The following is a 19,604-nucleotide window of genomic DNA, read 5'->3' on the forward strand; positions in this document are numbered from 1 at the left end:
GGATCTTAGAGTCACTAAACCAAGTTTTCAGTGCAGCAGTACTGGCTCAAGGGGAAATCTCAGAGCTTTAACCAGAATACAGTATTCCAAACAAGTAGCTGGATTCTCCACTATAAATATGAACCTTCCGCTATATAACACTTCACAAATGTGTTTAGCAACTGAGCTTCTTCATTTGCTAGTTTTATCAAGAAGCAAAGATAATGGAGAATGAGCATTAGTTTCTTTGAGGGAAGGTAAAAGGAGAACAAGATATGTTCTTGTACATTTGGTATGCATATTTTTGGGAGTTATACAACTTCAGATTTGCAAASCAATTTTCTGAACTTTCACTGACAAACAAATCTGATCTGAAAAATCTTACATCAGCAGGGTAGGTTTGCAGATGTTATTTGTGCCATTTATTTATCAAAAATAACTAGAAAATGTTTTTAAAACATCATTCCAGGCTGTACAAATAGGAATGTGACATGAGCTGTCTATTTTACTTATACTGTTTTACTGCTTCGTATTCTGAGCAAACAGAGAGGCTATTTTCCCCAGGGGTTCAGGAGGGCATACTATTTCATTTCTTCAGAAAATTGTTTCTCTGGATTTCAATCTTTTTAGCTAGATATGACAAAATATAATATCAAGAACACTTATGCTTTTTATCAGCTTTATTTTCAAAGCATAAATAATAGATCAGTATATAATTAAGTCAGGTGACCAAGTCTTATTTCTGAAACCAAAYAAGCATTTTGCAATTTTTAAATGATGCTGCATGCACATTTTCACTATATCGTGATTATGCCTTTAAAATGCTTTCAAAAGACTAATTTATAAGCACAAAGTGATTTTGAAGATATTTCACTAGTGTTAATAATATTTCACCCAGGTAGCATTCAATTTTCTGAATCCTTGGGTTAATGAGGCAAATAAATCAAAATTAAATTGGCCTAGGAAAAAAAAATCAAACAAAATTGCATCTATTACATTATACATCCTGAGACTCCTTCACTACTGTTCACAATGGCAAACAACATTCCAGCTCTCAGAATCGTTACACTTACTCAGAATCTGAGATTAATCTCCCAATCTGAGATTTTAAAATCAAAGAGATCAGACTTCATGACTGGACTAATGTAACCCCTTATTATGACATATCAGGAGCTTTCACAAGACACTGTGCACAGTCTTACTCAAGAACTTTCCATTGAGTGTCCTTAATTTCAGCTGCCCTACCATTTGTTCAAAAATCCAACAAATTTCATCCAGAATGGTCTCACCACTGCAAACTGCTAAGTCTTTTCTTTAAAGACAAGCCTTAAAAAKAAAATACATTCTCCAACCAGGCTGTCATTCACCATTTTTTAAAAAGCCCCAAAATCACACAGACGCAGGCAAATAGCTGAAACAAACAAAAATCCTAGCATTTCTGAAAAATAAATACTTCTAGTCATACTGCTATAGTAGGAATCGTGGAAAAAATATTACCTTCACTCCCTTCTCTGAAATATGAGAGAAAGGAAATATTTTATAGATACTATAAAAAGGATCCTRCTGTTGGGGAATACCAGTGTTGTCAGCTCCTTTTTAAAAAATGGTTAATAATATACAATACAGAGAACTAAAGAGGCCTAAGTTGTTATGAGAAATAATAAATTCAGCATAAGCAAATAACAATCAGGAAATACTGACATGCAAGGAGCAGTTGCCCTTGTTATCCTCTTGTTACTTGTACAGCCAAATGCACTTCTGCACCCAGAGTCACCTACCTGCATCCGGGCAGCCTTTCAGCCTAAGGAACTTACAGAGCCCCAGCTGAAAAATGAACTTCCCTGCTGAGCTGTCATAACCACCATCACCTGCTCAGTCAGCAGCATCATCTCAAAAATTCCATATGTACAATATTTACATTTTTGAATGGAAAACAATGCAGAAAAGTAGGTTGAGTTTTTTGGGGTTTTTTTTTGAAGTTATTACTGGCTATTAAYATTTAAAATTTAATGACAGTAAAAAAACACAACAACTCAACATTTTTTGCGTATTTTAAAGGAGTTAAGGGCCCAAGTGCCCTTACATAGCACAGGCCAAAAGCAACAAAAAAACAACACAGAAACATGTTTGCACCTTGTCCCCAGATAGCACTTTCCTTGTGGCTTTGCAAAACAATTTGCATGGTCAAGAGCTTGCTTAGGAGCAATTTATACGGTGATCTAATACATCTGTTTTGATTTTCCTCCCTGAGGACAAACAACACCACAGTAAGAATTTTCTCTTGYTAGGAAGTAGTGAGCAAATCTGTTAGAGACACCCTTCCATTGCATTAGAAATGTTTTTAGTTTTATCAATCTACAACAAGTGCATATGTACAGCAAATGAGCAACGTCCACAGGCAGGAATTAAAAGATAAAGCCAKCCTAGCCAAAGCAGCCCCCTGCTCAAGGTAGGTTTGGAAGAGACTGGCTCCATTCAGTCCCTATTCAACATCAGCCACTGGGGTCGGCTTCCTCCTGTGCCCCAGAATGGCCAAATAGTACTGGGACTAGGGGCTTAGATTTTTGACAGCTAAAGAAAGCCATTCCAAAAGGTGTTGATCTCACCTCAATACAGAACAAAATAAGCATTTTCCCACCCCCTGATTTTGAAGTTCAGTGCCTAACTCCAGCACACTGCTCAGTGCTTGGCTGCTGAGGAGGCAGGTATTTTAGAAGAACATGAAATTCTATTTGACATTATCCCTTCGGGTTTAACTGCCTTGTGACAGACAACACTGACAGAAAGTCACTATTCAATGGTTACTCAATTGCTTGCTCAGAATGACACAGTAATTTTATTCTGATTCTTAGGCCATAGAACAGAAACCACAACTGCTATCAGTCCTCTCAAGGCCTTATGCTCTTTGGCAAGTTGTATTGATTAGTGTTTTTATAGCGCTATCAGGTAGTGGTGGTGCACTATCATTATCCAAATAATTAATAACAAGAAGWGAGAAAGAACATCTGAAAATAAACCAAATGTATCTTGATCTGCTCTGGAAGAAGATGAATTGCTGGGRCACCCAAAAACAGCCTCCTAAATCAGCATGTGATGCACATCTGAGATGTTCTCATGTTCCAAAAGGCACTTAGAAGCATTCAAACTTGCATCATTACCATGCAYATAAGCAACTCATGAGTATTATCATGGGAGCAACATACACAGTGACATGTCAACTGCCTGCAGGATCAGGCTTTAGCCATAAATTAGAAYATGAAACTTAGAGTCCATTAGAACACAACAAAAATGGTTAAATAAACTTTCTCAGAAGAAAGTATTGTAACAGCCAATGGCACCAGACTCCTTTCTACCACTAAAACAATGTTAATTTAAAAGCCAAGATTCATTTGAAAACATTTACCTGTAAATCAGAAAGTCCCCAGRGATTAATTTCTGCACTTACGCTATTTGCAAAAAATATTTAACTTAAAGGCATCCCTTTTCTCCTGAAATAATTGCTTGCAAGATGAGAACTAAAACACAATCTGAAGTGTAGTAAAGGTAATTGCTGCACTTACTGCTCATGTCATGTTGATGTATTACTATGTATCAAAGGTCACAGTTCTGTACTCATACATTATCAAATTTGAAAGAGCAATATTTGAATCCGACCAACCTTTAAACTGCCCAGAATGTGTGCGAAAATGGATGCAGGCCAACTTGGATTTAAAAAAAAAAAAGAAAAAAAAAGAAGCCATGTTTTGGAAGCTGAGGGGTCAATCAAGCCAGACTGACAGGGTTACGTGTTACTTCTGTGCATCTAATACCCGCTCAGATTATCAATGAGGTGAAGTACACTGATCACAAGCTAAAGCAGCTGTGCTAATGAAAATGAAACAGTCTGAAAAAATTAGGTAATACAGGCCTGTGACACAGGGCAGTGCCTTGTGGACAATAATGAATGAATAAGGACATAAATCACCACTTAGATACAATAAAACCTGTAATACCCACCCTGAAATATCTATGGAATCATGGGCCAAAGACACCATTTTCACAACTTCACAATTCCCTCTGAAGCTGCCACCTATTTGCAATCCTGAGGGAGGTTTTCCCTGCCTCTAATTCAACACACACCAAATTTTGCAGTCCTGTGCCAGCCTGACCTTTGAGGGTGGAGAGCTGGCTGCTCATGCCATGAGCCAGGAGTTCTCACAATTGGCTGGAGCACAGATAAATGGGTCTTATCAGAAACTACTCAACCTTGAACAACTTTCTTGTCCTACATATGCCAGTCCAACTTGGGGGCAGGGACTGCACTAAAGAAGCAGASGCACCCTCATCCTTGTTTGGTAACATATGGGGTCCTTAAAAAAACCCAAATGACTACAAAATTCAAGTTGATTGAGTACAGCCAGCACAAAAGGAACTATTAAAACAGAATTATCACCTTAAATCATAAACTAAGCTCAGGTAAATAAATAGCTTTTTCTTAATYAGTTTTTTTTCTTCAGAAGTTACATACACAGCAAAGACAAAATATATTCAAATAAACTATGTCATTTAATTTCATATGCTTTAAAATTTGCTTCATTTGGTAAAATAGTAAATTTCAAAAGGGGAGCACAAGTTCAAATATTTTCTCAATTACAAGCAGAAAATATAASACAGACATTTCACAAGGTCTATTAGAGCCTAAGGATTCACACTAATTAATGTTTTTCCATTGATTTTAATGGAATTTCAACTGCAGGTGATATACTAGTCAAGGCCACAGCTAGGATTAAAATGATACCTCTGATTAAAGACACTATTTATAGTACAGAAACACACATACCCTTTACTAGTGCAACAAGGCTATTACAACAATAATATCTATAAATATACAGGATCTCCTGTTTAAATAAAAGCTCAATATAAAAAAAATACAAGTACAAACATTCCTAAAGAAATTACAACTTTCACATTTCCTTTAAAACATCATTCAAAATAGTTTTCTTAAAATTAAATTTCTTGGTGGTTTTGTAAAGTGTTTTTGAGGGCTGAACAAGTCAAAATTAGGTTTCATCAATTGAGTAGAACTCCTTGAAGTGATGCAAGGAATTAGAGAGCAGACCACTTGAGAAGAGCTGGAAGGTCTTTGTTGCTTGAGTTTTCTACAAATCCAGCTGCTCTATTTTCATTGAGGCAGCAAAATAGAGAGAGAAAGAAAGAAAGAATTATTATTTCAATATAAGTTACAAATTTAGAGATGACTTTGAATTTACAAATTGAACACCCAAAACTGTCAGCTCTCCAGTATCTGCACCCCTTGTTTTCTCCTATATCTGATTATCTCAGGATTTTGTTGCATGTATTCCTCTCTGGCAGTTGCAATTTCCCTTTTGCAAATTATTTTTGTCACACAGCAAAAGGATTTCACAGTGGAATCAGTGGAATCAGTTCGCAGTGGAATCACAGTGGCAAAGGCTTATGAAGCCCTCYTGAAAAACATTAGTAATTGTTTACTGAAAATCCTAGCAGTACAATGCTATGTACATACAGTGGCAGACCAGAAATACGTTTATTTCTACAGTGACTTCTGTGAGAAATAACCAGTATTACAAGATTTGGTCAGAACACCCCCTTCTAACCAAAAATTTAAGTTATTATCAAATTGATTTTATGCAGCCTTGAAATTTATTTTATGATATGGTGCTTTAGATTTTTCACTGTTGCAAAGTTAAATAATCTATCGAGAATCTTTGAAGTGGTTGCTTTAATCTCAAAACCCTATGGTTTGGGAACAAATTATTGTATAATCAATACATTTCATTTTAAAGCTCTTCTCACTATCCTGCCTATCATATACCTCTCTAGGTCTTACTCTTCACAGAATCACAGAATCGTTATTCTTTCAGAGAAAAGATTGAATGTGACCTGACAAGACCCCAGAGAGGTCCACAAATCAAAAGCAATGGTGAAGTCAAATTCCTTGAGACTCGCAATCTGAAGGGACAACTCAACTCATTATTTTTTTAAATGCTGGAGGGGAGTGCTTCCTATTGTTAAACACCACTGGAGTTTATATTATTTTTGTGTAAATAAATGTCTAGTAAAAACCTAGTGCTAAGAAATTCCTACCTATTCAGGATGCCATCTTTTTCCTTCAAACACCCAGAATCCAAAGCATGCACTGAATTTCAGATAACCTGAAAATTTCAACTAGGACACATTTCTGATAGAAATTTACAGTTTGTTCTTGGACAGAAACTTTGATGCATTACTATACACCAGAACCTGGACCCAACAGCCCTACACGTCAGCCCCATCAGCTGTAATTCATCACCTTCATCACCTTCCCCAAACCTGAGATGTAGGAATTCCACCTAAAGACCACACCACRGAAGAGAGGAGCACTGCCACAGACCAGTAATCATTTCACACACATTTTCCTGTCAGTGAATCAACACTTYCTGACAACTGCCAAAAATCTCTGCCGCCCATATTCTGCCATTAAATACATTCTTAAGATAACRAGAAGGCACATGCCATCAAACACAATCTACTCATCATGGAACAGTCTTTCATTGCCCTCTCAGTCTCCAAATTCATTTTAAATCTAAAGCCTCCTGCAAGCCTCTTTGTCCAAAATATTAGGAACTTTCAAAGTTTCAGTCTTCATTCCTGGAAAACCTTCCTTGTAATGTTTATGCCTTGATGGATMTGCAGCCTTTTTTTAAATTAGGGATATGTTTTCTGTACAGTCTCCTTCAGAGGCTCACTACACCAGAAATCTGCACAGGTCTGCATTTACCAATTCTAGCAGGGAATTGAAACGTGGGATACTGAGATCTGAAGCACTAATTGTTAATCATGTGATTGGACAGGAAAGAGATATCTCTCAAGAGATATTGGGGAAAAAAAAACAAACCAAACCAAGAAACAGTCTGTAAGAAGGCCTAAAGATTTTGCTTGAGAACACTCAGTAAACTGATCAAATGATTATTTGCCAAAGATACAAAATGAATTGTCAAGGTTATTGCCTAGTTATTGCTAGTTATTGCTCAATACTGGCCAACAGGAGAGTCCTTAACCCATGAACAGCCTTCCTCATTGTAGAAGACCTAACAAAACCTCACTCTAGAAACAGAATAAATGAAGAGAAGCAGCTTATTTAAAACCTTYTTTACATCCAGTACTCTTGTACTGAATGTGTTTAGACTTTACGAAGATGAAGACCTTTTATGTTTTTAACAGCAGACCTAGCTACTGAATAATGAAAGCTTTATCCAGACTACTCACTCCTCCAGCACCACAAATCCACAAGTGCACAAACACTGCTAAGTTCAGAACCACATACCAACAAAGAAGTGTTCCTCCTAGCCTTTGAATTTTAAAATGGTTATAAAYGTTTCATAATATTTAGTGAGTTTTTTTCCACCAAGTGATTGTCATACGTTTATTCTGGAATTAATTCTAAAAAGCAAGCAAACTTCTCCAATATGATTTGTCAATTGCATCCTTATTATTTCTGACATAAGAACATGATATTTATCTGAGTTAYATACTGTTATGTGATAACAGCCAAACTTTACTGCATTTTCTGAAAAAAAAAAAGATGAGCTTAAAGAGCTATATCTCTTAAAAGTTTGTTCTAAAACTAAAAAACATTACCCCTTCCCTCCCTGCAATGCTTCACTCTCATTCTTTTAAGTCCTTCTATCAATTCTACTCATCCACCACATGGGGTTCAATCTTTTGATTTCAACGTAACCATGCACATGCCTAGTTACCTGCTTTTGATAATCTCTAGGCCATTGCTAAACCATCAGCTCCTGCATTATCTTTGCCATTCCTTGGGAGCTTCTTTTTCSTGCATGGAGGCTAAATAGATTCCTTGAGAAATCATCAAACCAAGATTTCACTAAATATTTTAATTCTTCCAAAATGTCCAACGGCAATCGTGTTCTCCTTTAGAACAAGTATTAGAATTTGAAATACCATTGCCTTTTTCAACCCTGTTCTGCTGACTTATAAGTTAAATTTAAATTTGACCGCCTCATTTCAATTTCTTTTGAACTAGAATGCACATTTGTCTTTTGTGGCAAGAGTTTTTACACAGCCCAGATAATTCCTCCCAAATTCACAAACCATGTTTGATAAAGAGAGATCTCTGCAGTTATTTATAGTATTCCAGAGTCAATAAAAACACAGCACCAATAAGCTTGCTAAGTATTACTTTACTGCCCCACTCAAATTTGCTTTTCATCCCAGCCACATAAAGAAAGGGGGCTCCTATGACATCTTAGAAGCCTGGTCCTGCGAGAAATCTCAGTAAACTTTTGAAAAAATTGAGATTCATGTACATGCCAAGAAGTCAGAAGACAACAAAACATGGAACCACAGTATTTCTTTATTCTTTTCCCTCTACTTTCTTCCATTTCCTCATCTTGAAGAGTCAAACTGCAACTGGATTAAATTTGACTGATAATTGCTGAACTTCTTTTATCTACAAACTTCTGCTTCCAGGATCTTTTTGGTGTTACAAAGACATGACCAAGTGTGGCTACTGCTGTTAATTTACAGGTATTTTTGGATTTGGATTCAATTCCTGTTGGACAGGTGTCTTTTACTTTTGCCACACAGTACACAGAAGCCAAGAAAGAGCAACTGCTGCAGAAACAGAATCCTCTTCTCATATTGATATCAGGACTAGGGCACCCACACTTGGCAGGAGTAACATGTGAATGCTTACTGTAAACTGAGAAAAGCTCAGTCTATAACCATCATATGTATCAACATGGGCCTGAATTCACCCAGAGATGAATTAACTCTGTAACCTGATTTACTAGGGCTGCTTTAAAACCCAAAAAAATCAAAAAGTTTGAAAGAGATTTTTCTCTACCAAAATTCTAAGACATGCTTAATCTTCAAGCATTCTGAAGCAGTTAATGGAAATGACTGCTTGGACGCTTCTTTTAAGTATGAAAGTCTTTCAGGAAAATTGTGTCATGCACTTAAAACAGACAATGTTCCTGTGCTCAAAAGCTATAGGTATTTTTAGGTCACAAGCACGTATTCACATTCTAAAAAGTATTTGTTTTCACATCAGGTTGACTGTCTCTACTTGATCCTTCAGTGATATATTAAACAAAAAGCACCAATCATTTCTATGGAAAGTTGTTCATGTCATATTTAAGAATCTTGGGAGAAATAACACCCCACTCCATTCCAAATACTGTCTCCTTTTTAAAAAAAAAGTTCATATTCCCAAAATCCTAAGAAGCATCAGTTTCCTTGGCAAAAGATAATACAAATGTCCCAGGCTAATGAAAACATTTTTAATATAYAGGTCCAATGTCAGAAGTTTTCTCAGTCAATTCTATAGATATTACATGCACTACAGCTCAGCCCCTGCTTATCATGGAAAGACCCTAAAATCACTCTACAAAAGACCAGACACTTCAGATACATATTTTTATAAGGAATCCTAAGTACTGAAGTGACAGTAATTCATGCCTTCATATCCAATATAAGGGATCAGGATGACAAATTTTACTTGTTTTTAGCACTTATAATGCAAGTACATCCAACAGTTTACTGTGCTGAATTACTCAAATGGTCTGTGATTTTTTTCTATCCAAAGAAACAAGCCTTAAAGCAGATAAATCAGTGAGGTACAAAATGCAGTGTATAGATTAACAACTTACAAAATAATAAGTAAGTTTTGCCACCTTTTAGGCAAAATGATTTCCATTTTAAGCTCCATTATCTAAAATACATTCTCTAAAAGTATTAAAAAATTAATACTAATTTTTTTTAATTCCCCTATCACTTTGTACCCTGTACTTTTCTCTAAAACATGTTTGGAAAAGGGATTGTTTTCTTTGTATTCCCAATTAATATAGTCACACACAAAAAGCTTATTTGCTAATTTTTTAGGTAAGAATAGACAAACACGAGTACTCACATAATCACATGCCTATATTGTCTATTAAGACTAATTGAAATATGAACTGTGATTTAGAAAAATAATTCCTCCTTAATCTACATACAGACCAAACCTGATTCTGATTGATGCAAGGCCGAGCTTCTAAACTATCCCCAAAGAAACAGAAAACAAAGCAAGTATTTGAAAAAGAAAATTAATCTTTGCTGTTCATGTAATAACTATGTCTTGCATATATAGACATGGCTATTAAGGTCAGCCACATTTAGAAACACGCTTTTCTTGTAGATGACTCTTAAGCTACTAAGATTTAGGGGTTTTGTTTGCTTTATAGTGTAAAAACTATTTCCCTTTGCAACCAAGACAACAGAATAAAAATGGTTTTGAAATTTCCCCTCTCCCTGAAGTGAGGAACACAACACAGAAAAAACCAAAACTTTTATCAGAAGTATTACTAAATCAACCAAGTTACATATGGTCAGCATTTATTTCTAAAAAAAAAAAAAAAATTATTGACTTTGATACTTCCCAGACACCAGAAAACTTGTAATCCAAGATCSCAGCTGTTATATTTAACACGAAATGTGTAACAAGTGTCCTTAGCTTAAGAAGCAATGCAATGAAAAAAAATTACATTTTCASTAATCCAGCAGCAAATATTCATTGCAATTGTAACATTAAGTAGTATCAACAAGCTTTAGGTACAGTTAGAAAAGCCTTTTGGCAAATGCACATGCACTTCCCCTTTCATCAGGGATCTACTCCTATCAAAGCCACCTTAGCTACATATAGACATGCTCCTTTTAAGGGGCACATTCCTTCTGAACTTGCATGATGTAACTCTGGAATAGCTGCACACAGCAGAACATAAATTCTCTTCAGTTTTAGGAATCACAAAGCAAGTATTGCTGCTAGATGTCTTTATTTTCCTTTTACAAAATACACAAAGGCACAAAATTCACTTATATCTTGTTATTATTGTACAGGTATAAATAGTGCTTTGTATTCAAGTACAATCAAGTGCAGAGACTCTCTATATTTTATGTAAACACAAAACAGTTTTGCATGTAGGTGCCTCTGGTTCATCTGCAATGCAAACACCAAAGGAGATGCCATTTATCCAAGTGCCATTTAACTGAAATCTGTCAAAAGTTAGACAATGAATAATATTAACACYACTGCAATGACACTTCCATATGTTTAAGTCAAATGTCCAATGACACTTTAGCTTGTAAACATCTGTGTATTAAACATGTTCTCAATTTTAACAGGGCAGCATTAAAAAGTTACCTTAAGTTCACTATGCTAAACTTACTAGGTCAGTTGCCATCAGTAAATGCTCCTCTTATGTGACAGCTAAAGAGATGTCAAATTGTAAGTCAGCCTTAGCAAAGCTTGTACTTTGAAGTTTTAAATACACAAACTAAACAAGGGCTACAGCTGTTAGACTTCAACCAAATACACATCCTATGTGTTAACTTGAAGACACATGCTTAATTTACAATACCCACTTTTACATGTAGCTTTGACACACTCTGGCAGTTGAGGCAGTTTAAGCCCAAGCAAGATTTTTAAGTTGTACCATTAAAAAAAAAGCTCACCTGAATAGTAACAACAGGCATGAACAAAGCTAAAAACTAGCTACAGAAGGCACTTGAAGTACTTTATTCTGCTTTTATTAAAGATTCTTCACTTTGTTCAGCTGAAGTAGACTCTGAAATAGTCTCTTCAGTTGTTGAAACATTTTCTGCTTCTTCTTTTTCAACTTCTTCAGCTATCTTATCATTTAGATGCTCAGAATTTGGTGCTTTATCGTCTGTCTCATTTGTCTCAACAATCTGGGCCACATCTTCTTCAGATTCTGTGAAAAGAAAAAGGACAAAATAGCTATTTCCAGMAATTAAGAGGAAGCTAATACGGTTGAAAACCAAATGAAACATGCTGTAATCACATACAAGTTTTGACTAGTAACTGCATGACATTCTCAACTCGTAAAAACTATTTGACTTTTCTAAGACAGTCACAGTTAAAACYTGAGGCCCCTTTAGATCCTGGAAGGCTGTTCTGTGGTCTCCCCAAAGCCTTCTCTTCTCYAGGCAGTACAGCCCCAGCTTGTCATCACAGGACAGGTGCTCCAGCCCTCTCAACATGTTTGTGGCCCTCCTCCAGACTTGCTCCAAAAGAAGAATGTCCTTCTCATGTCAGGGGACTGTTCTAGTTTAACCCAGCCTGCAAGTGGGTTGCAGATCAGACACTTGCTTACCCCCTGTCCACCCTCCTGCCATCCTGGTGGGACGGGGAGGTGAATCACAAAAATATTAAACCCCTGAGTTAAAATTTGAACAGCTTAATATTTCAACAAATTAAAATACTAACAAGTACAACAAAAATACCTGTGTCTAAGCAGGGGGGAAGGGGGAAGAGAAAGGAAAAAAACTGAACACAAATGATGCCAAACACAATGGCTCCCCATCTGCTGACCAAGGCCCAGCCTATCCCCCAGCAGTGTTCAGTCCCTCACATCCAACTCCCCCAGTTTATACACAGTCCTTGACAACCTATGGGATGGAATATCCCTTTGACCTATCCTAGCATGCACCCCCAGCTCCTTGAGCACCTCAGGCTGGCAAAGCATGAGATACTAAGAAGTCCTTGACTTAAAATAAGCACTACTTAGCAATAACTGAAGCATTCATGTGTTATCAATGTCATTCTTGTATTAAATTCAAAACAAAGTAGAGTACCAGCTACTAAGAAAAAAATCAACTCTATCACAGCTGAAACCACGTCAGGACCCAAAGCTCGACACAGTTCTCCAGGTGGGGTCTCACAAGAGCAAAGTAGGGGTGGGGAGAATCATCTCCCTTGCCCTGCTGGCCTCAATGCTCTTGATTCAACCCAGGACATGGTTGGCTTTCTGGGCTGCCTGCACACATTGCCAGATCATGTTGAAATTCTGCCAACCAATATCCCCACATCCCTCTCCTCATGGCTGCTCTCAATTCACTCTCTGCTCTGCCTRTACTTGGGCTTGGAATTCCCTGATCAAATGCAGGACCTTGGACTTGGCCTTGCTAAACTTATAAGGTTCACATTCCCACCTCTCAAGCCTCTTAAGGCCCCTCTGGATGGAATCCCTTCCCTCCAGTGTCCCCTGCAACACACAGCTCCGTGTCATCAGCAAACCAGCTGAAGGTGCACTCAATCCCTCTGTCCATGCTCCTGACAAAGATACCAAGCATTACTGGTCCCAATACCAGCCCCTGAATGGTGTCAGTCAARGGCCATGTGTTCCTGTTCGACTGAAACACGTTGGGTATCTGAAAGTAATCAGACTGCTTCAGGTTACATGGAATTCAAGCAGAGCTGAAAGTTTTAGAACCATTGCTCTGACTTCTTGGCCCATGACTGACTAGAGGAGCTGCTGCACACCCTTGCCCAGCAGACCTTGTACAAATGCCATGTGTCACCAAGAATTTAAGACCCCTCTTCCCACACAAAGCTCCCCCTAGCTAGCTACAGGTTTCATTTCAGACTTCTCAGAGCAGCCCCCAGCTTCTCCATTTTTTTATCAGATTTGATCTTTCATTTTAGCAAGTTTGCAGCTGACTCATTCCCTGATTCAGCTTCCTTCCCTGCTTTCTCAACAACAGGCTGCTTAACACCTGCCCTGGCTTCTTGTTCCAAAACTTTTCAACTCCCCTATTTCTGCCCAAGCAAGTTAATGTTCCCAGATACTTTCCAGGCCATCCCACTCTCTCTTCCTGCTCTTCAATTTTTATCTTGATCCCATCTCTGTCTGTGTTCAATCTTTATCTCCCAACTGTCAGTTTTCTTTCTGCCTCTGCATTTCTATCTCTGCATTTTTTCTTCAGCCTCAAATTCTATGAATAAGTTTGTGCATTYTCATGCTCCAATCCCGCCACGTTTGAGTTACACTCCTTTATTGCTACTCTTCAGGCTAGAGTCAAGAAGGTATGGAATGCAAGGAAGAGGCAGCTCCATGCCCCCTCAACTTATTTGTAGTACAGCCCAACCATCACCTATTTACAGAGTTTCAGTCCTGCAGTCCTCCACTGAATAATGCTTAGCATTCTGCAGAAGTGAGTCCTTCTTAGTCTGACAGGTAAAGAGACTAYTTGCTCCATCTGATCAGAAGGATGACAAGCATCTACAACATCTTTGATGTACACCCCAGGGACAATCACAGCCACCAGCAGAACTCTTCAATGAAAAGGAGAAAACCTCATGAAATGCATATTCTAACTACATTCAAAGGAACAGGATGGTGCTTTCATTTTTATTCTACTAAAAGGTATGAAGACACTGCTTATTTAAGCAAAAATTATTAGGTATTAAATTACTTTTCCCTTCACTCTGTTTTTGATTAAGCTTACTGAATTTCTTGAAACTCTCCAGAATATACAGAAATGTATATTAACATAGAAAATTTTGGTCTTGCAATTAAGTSTGACAAAGTAACAAGAAACTAAAAAAAAGAGTAGGTCCTTTAAAGGAGTAGTCAGGGCAATCAGACTAAGTGATGTTAACTCCAACCATAAACATGATCAGCCTTCATTAAAAATATATAGTGATTCCACTTTAAACACAGCAATTAACGGAAAGTTTGCTTAAAGTCAACCTGATTTCAATACTGCATTAAAAGTCATTGTAAGAGCAGCAGCTAACAAGTGAAACCTCCAACTATAAACTTAAAAAGATGACAAAATTTAAGTGTCCTTGATGAATAATATTTAAACCATGATTTAACCAAAGAACGTACCTTAACCCACATGATCTTAAGAGCAAGCACAGCCCAATGCTTGGGGCATATTTAAGAGCTGCAACAATGCAACCTTAAAAAAACCTGCTCCTGGCTACAGCATTTTTCCCCCCAACACTCCCGGTTAATGCTCAGTACTTAGAAAGCATATGTACCTCACATTCAGTCATTCCTCCTCTTGTTGCAGGGAGGATTTCACTGAGTAACCAGTGAAAACACAATACTGCATCACTATTAAGTAGAAAATGTCTTTTATGTGGGAATTCACAAAAACGGTGTAATTGCTCTAAAATATAGCTGTTTGTGCTTTCAAAACCTTTGGGACAAGTTTTCTTCACTACCACAGTTCCCCTTTAAGACAGATTTTCACGAAAAACAYGTGTCTCATAGCAATCTGTTAATGGCTTTTTTTATCACAGAAAGCTATTTTGAAGCCTTTGAAAATAGTCAGATAATCCCATGGCATTCCCTCTACCCTTTACATCCCAACAAAAGGGCAACTTATGTTGTTCAGCAAAACTGCACTGTGGTTGACTGGAAACATAATACATTTTTAAATCAAAAGAACTTGTTTACAACTTATTAAAATCAAGGTGAGCTGACCTATGTCTGCTTCAGAAATCACTGAGTTCTAGACAGTTGAACTTGGTGAAGAGCACAACATGCAGAAACTCATGTATTTGAAAAGAAACAATGGCCTCGCTAAAATATAGCGAGTTCATGCTGTCCCATGAAAGTAACGCATATTTGTTAAAAAAGCAAGCCAGATTTCTGAAACAGAAAATGCCTCCAATCCAGGTGGGAGGTCTTTATTTTTTTAAAAAAAACAACACTTAACTCAGATAATTCTGATCAGAACAGTCAACCTTATTTCTTAGTCCTTTGTCTTCCATCAGTTTTATTTCTAGAAAAAAGTTTCTGCTTTATCTGTAACACTTGCCCAAAGCCAAGCTCCACTTGTGGTAGAACTCAGAGTGAGCAGAAACTTGAAATGGCATTATTTCTGGTAGAGATCATTACTGAGAACTCTTCAGTTGAACAACAAGTCAAGTTTCTGCACCTGCCTTTATAATGGAAGCCCTTTCAAATATCAAAAGTCGTTGTATTCCAGGAATCCTTACAAGTGACAGAGTATTAAATCATCATAAAAATATTTGAGTAAGATGGTCACGGAATTCCATATGAATAGAGACACATCATATAAAGCAGTCAATGACGTGCTGACCACTGTGGTGAAGTCTGAAGTTCAAAGATATCCAATGAAAACCTCTGAAAATCAGCACCAGACATTCAACACAAAACACTAAAGCAGTCAATTTTTTTTCCATTGCTTCAAAATACTGCTAAATGCTAAACCTGAATGAAGAATACAGCACAACAGTACTAAACAAAGGCAAGGCAAAATTAATCAAGAGGCTAAATGTGGTTCCTGTTGGCTCTTTCAGTATGATCCAAACATTAATACATGTAAGAAAAGTACGTAAGAGAACCAACTAGCCTTTGATTGGYGGGGAGAATCAAAATCAAGCCATTTATGGAAAAGGTAAGAAAAGAGCTGATGTGTATTGCTTCACTCTGGTACTAAAACTTCTTAAATTAATCTGCTGAAGAAGGAAACATGGTGTTTGTACCAGTACTCTGCACCAGATTGACAGCTGATGACTCCATATTTCCAGAGATTTAAAAAAAAATTCCAAAGTTCAGTGCCAACAGCACTCCCCATCAGCATTTTTCCAATCTCTCATCCACAAGAGTTACATGTAGCATGCTTGTCACTATGTAAACACACAACTGAAAAAATGATTCAGCTTCATGCTCTACTCATTAGTGAAAGTAGCTGAGTGGTAAAAAATATTTATAGCATTTCTGTATCAGATTATTTTGCTTTTTCTTTGAGCTATACAGCTATGGTTTAAATGAATTACAGATAAAGAATTGTACTCCCCTGTGTTATCAACATTGTGGTGGAGTTGGTTACCTGATGTTAATGTTTGTCTACATCTGTAAGTGAAGATATACTCTATTTTGCTAGGACAGCAGCTATTTTACTGTGGTGAACAAAAGCCTTCCCCAGAGCTCTACCTCAATGATAGCTTCATACCTTAAACTTATAATCAAGGAATATGTTTACTTACTAATAAAACCCAACTGCATGCAAGCAGTTAGGTTATATATAACAGTTCTGATGGAAAAAGTGTTTTACTGAAAATATTTTCTCATTCAGAAGAGATTCCTTTGTGGCAAGTTATAGGCAGGCACTGGCCTCCTCTACATCAGTAAGACATTTCTCAGATACTAGTTATGTAAAATACTAAGGCATACTCTATTTCTGGCTGCTTAGCAATTATCAAAATAAAATTGTTTGTATCATCTTGGAGATTAAATATTCAGAAAAGATCAGCTATTTAACCTAGAAGTCTGTATACCATTAATTTCTTACGCTTCTTCTGAAAACTTCCACCATGTATTTCCTATCAGGAGAAGAGAACCAGGCAATCAAGTTCACAGCTGTTTCTTTTCCTGCTGTTTTTAAATAAAGCAGCACATTAATACAAAACCACATCAGAAAAAAGAACRTAATTTTCATTATTAAAGGTAAATAGGTAAAATCACATTTACGGCAATAAACCCATCCTATTTTTCTGCTGAAATGTTTGATAAAATTCTGCTTCCAATAAAAGCAAGTTCTCACAATTTTCACTCCTGCATCTGAAGTGCTTAACAGGCAATCTCACACTAATTCTTCAAGTTTTACATTTACATTACCCATTATAGACATAGTTTGATAATAATACCAGATTGTTTCAATAATACGAGATTAATTAGCAAACACCTCTCCCTACCGCTCTCTAAAAACCTGCAGTAGTGGATTATATTCAGAAGTCCTTGAGGCATATGCTTCCAAGAGCTGACTATCCTTTAAGGACCTCTTTACTTGAGTCAGACAGATAAAAACAAGCACACTTGTAAAGATCCCAGTAACAAAATATGTCTTTTTCTGTTAAGAATTTTGTAAGTTCAAAAGTAGCCAAGAAGCTACTAACCWACCCTCCACTCACTAAAAAGATGATTCTGTGATTTAAGGGCAAACAAGATACTTTACATAAGTTTCATCTATTTGATTTCATTCTTACTTTCATGCCAGTAATAGAACTTTTATTGAGTTAAGAGCACACTTAAAAGAAACCAACCAAGTTTTCACTACAATGCACCCTGAAGAGGCCACACCCAGACAGCCACCTTTAGATAAGACTCCCCTACTGGTTTTGTGCAGCCTTCTCACACCAGAAAGCAAAGCCYGATGTCATTTTGTACTCCCTGATAAAAATAATCAAGCAGAAGCATTCTCTTACACTCTTGACAGTTTCCCACAGTTGGTGTGTTTCTAGCCCAAGCCTCAGGGCTGCACAATATCCAACAGCTTTCCCCCAGGATCCCCGCTTAAAGTAATGTAAAGTCTCATCAAGCACTCAACAACACATCTAACTGGARATCCTTTGGTTTGAAATTATGATTTCTGGAGTCTTTTAAAACACTRCATCTTCCTGTTGGCTGTACACCAGATGCCTACTGTATCTGCAGACTATAAAATGTCTCCAAAGGAACCACATTTAAATTAAAATTGACAATTTGTCTTTGAACTACCTGAAWTTAAACAAGGCAGTTTTACTAGATTTTCCTGCCCTGAGGAAAAGAGCAAACGGAACAAAGGCAGAAATTCCAACACACCTCAACCAAATGACCTGCCAAACACAGTGAAACTTAATTACTTTGTGACATACTCCCTCCTTAACTATTTCTGTAATTTACAGTGCTTCTTTTTATCTGTTTGTCAGTAACAGCGTAAAAAAAATTGTTATGCCACCATTTGCACAAGATGAAGACTAATATGAAGAAATTCTAATGAACCAGAAAGAAGACACTATTATCAACAATCTAAGTTAGGGCAGAGGTAAGAACTGAAAAAAATTACATAAACTGCACTTACTATGAAGTCAGAATAAACTATACTATTTCAGTAGGAATTAAACAAAAACAATCATCTAGACCAACTTCCTAACCAAGGGGGTTGATCAAAAGCTAAAGCATGTTAAGGGCATTTTCCAAATGCCTCAAACACTGACAGACTTTGGTTCTTGCCAAGAACCCTGTTTAAGCAGTGTTTAAATACTTCAGCTGTTGTCATTCTTATAAGAAAACTCAGCTCAGCAGAGAGCTAGATGATGGGGAATTTCATTAGACATTTTAAAAAGAGCAGAATTCATGAGATTAGTACAAACCTTTAGTCTGTTGAGTCTCCTGGGGCTTTCTCTCTCTAGGTTCTAGAGGTTCAGATCGCAATTCTGTAGACTGCCTTTTTTCAAAACTGAAATCTGGAAGTCGCGGAGCTTGAGGTCTAGTTTTTCTTGCAGGATTCAGGAAGAAGCAGTAGGCACACCTAAATGCTACACAAAGCACACACAGTAAGTAGCCTCACTAACTAACTTCACATTTCTTCTTTATTCCCAAATATTTTCTGAAAGTCCAAAATACTAAAAACAGAGGGTTAAACTAAGTTACTATCAKTACCGCAGAGTACCCCCACCAAATTTACATAAGYTGTTYTATAAAGGCCCTTTTTRAATTCAGCAGACATTTGCTTTTTACAAACCTGTTTGCTTTCAGCTCTACTGTACTGAGTACTGCCCAACACTGTGAAAGTTCTCATCACAATGAACAAAATAATGCAGTTCAGTACACCAGATGGTGCTACATGGTGTTGTTCTATTCTTTCCTACAAAAGAATTAAGTTGGCAGRTGATTTTTTTTTCCCTCCCCTTAAGATGCCACTTTCCTCACACTCTGAGTAAGAAGATGTTAGGAATTCCACAAGCTTCATCTCATCTGCTTTTTGAAGAGCATTCTGCTCCACTGGCTCATAATTAAGAA

General features: G+C 37.1%; 1 protein-coding gene across 5 annotated transcripts in view; it reads right to left on the reverse strand.

The window, feature by feature from the left end:
• Window positions 1–4,512: 4,512 nt before the first annotated feature.
• LNPK (lunapark, ER junction formation factor) overlaps window positions 4,513–19,604 on the reverse strand; it is a 47,923-nt gene continuing 32,831 nt past the window's right edge. For 2 of the 5 annotated variants that reach the window (XM_057363694.1, XM_057363695.1), the window contains exons 12-13: window positions 18,956–19,120; window positions 8,836–11,753 (exon numbers count right to left, since the gene is read on the reverse strand). In XM_057363694.1, coding sequence (XP_057219677.1) covers window positions 11,557–11,753; window positions 18,956–19,120 — 362 coding nt within the window. In that variant the 3' untranslated portion in view covers window positions 8,836–11,556. Of the gene's footprint in view, window positions 5,135–8,833; window positions 11,754–18,955; window positions 19,121–19,604 lie in introns of those variants that run through there. The other 3 variants (XR_008965192.1, XR_008965191.1, XM_057363696.1) reach the window with 3 other exon arrangements.

This window comes from Malurus melanocephalus, unplaced genomic scaffold (assembly GCF_030028575.1).
Source record: "Malurus melanocephalus ecotype Western Australia unplaced genomic scaffold, MMel_1.1 scaffold_30, whole genome shotgun sequence".
NCBI classification, from domain to species: domain Eukaryota; kingdom Metazoa; phylum Chordata; class Aves; order Passeriformes; family Maluridae; genus Malurus; species Malurus melanocephalus.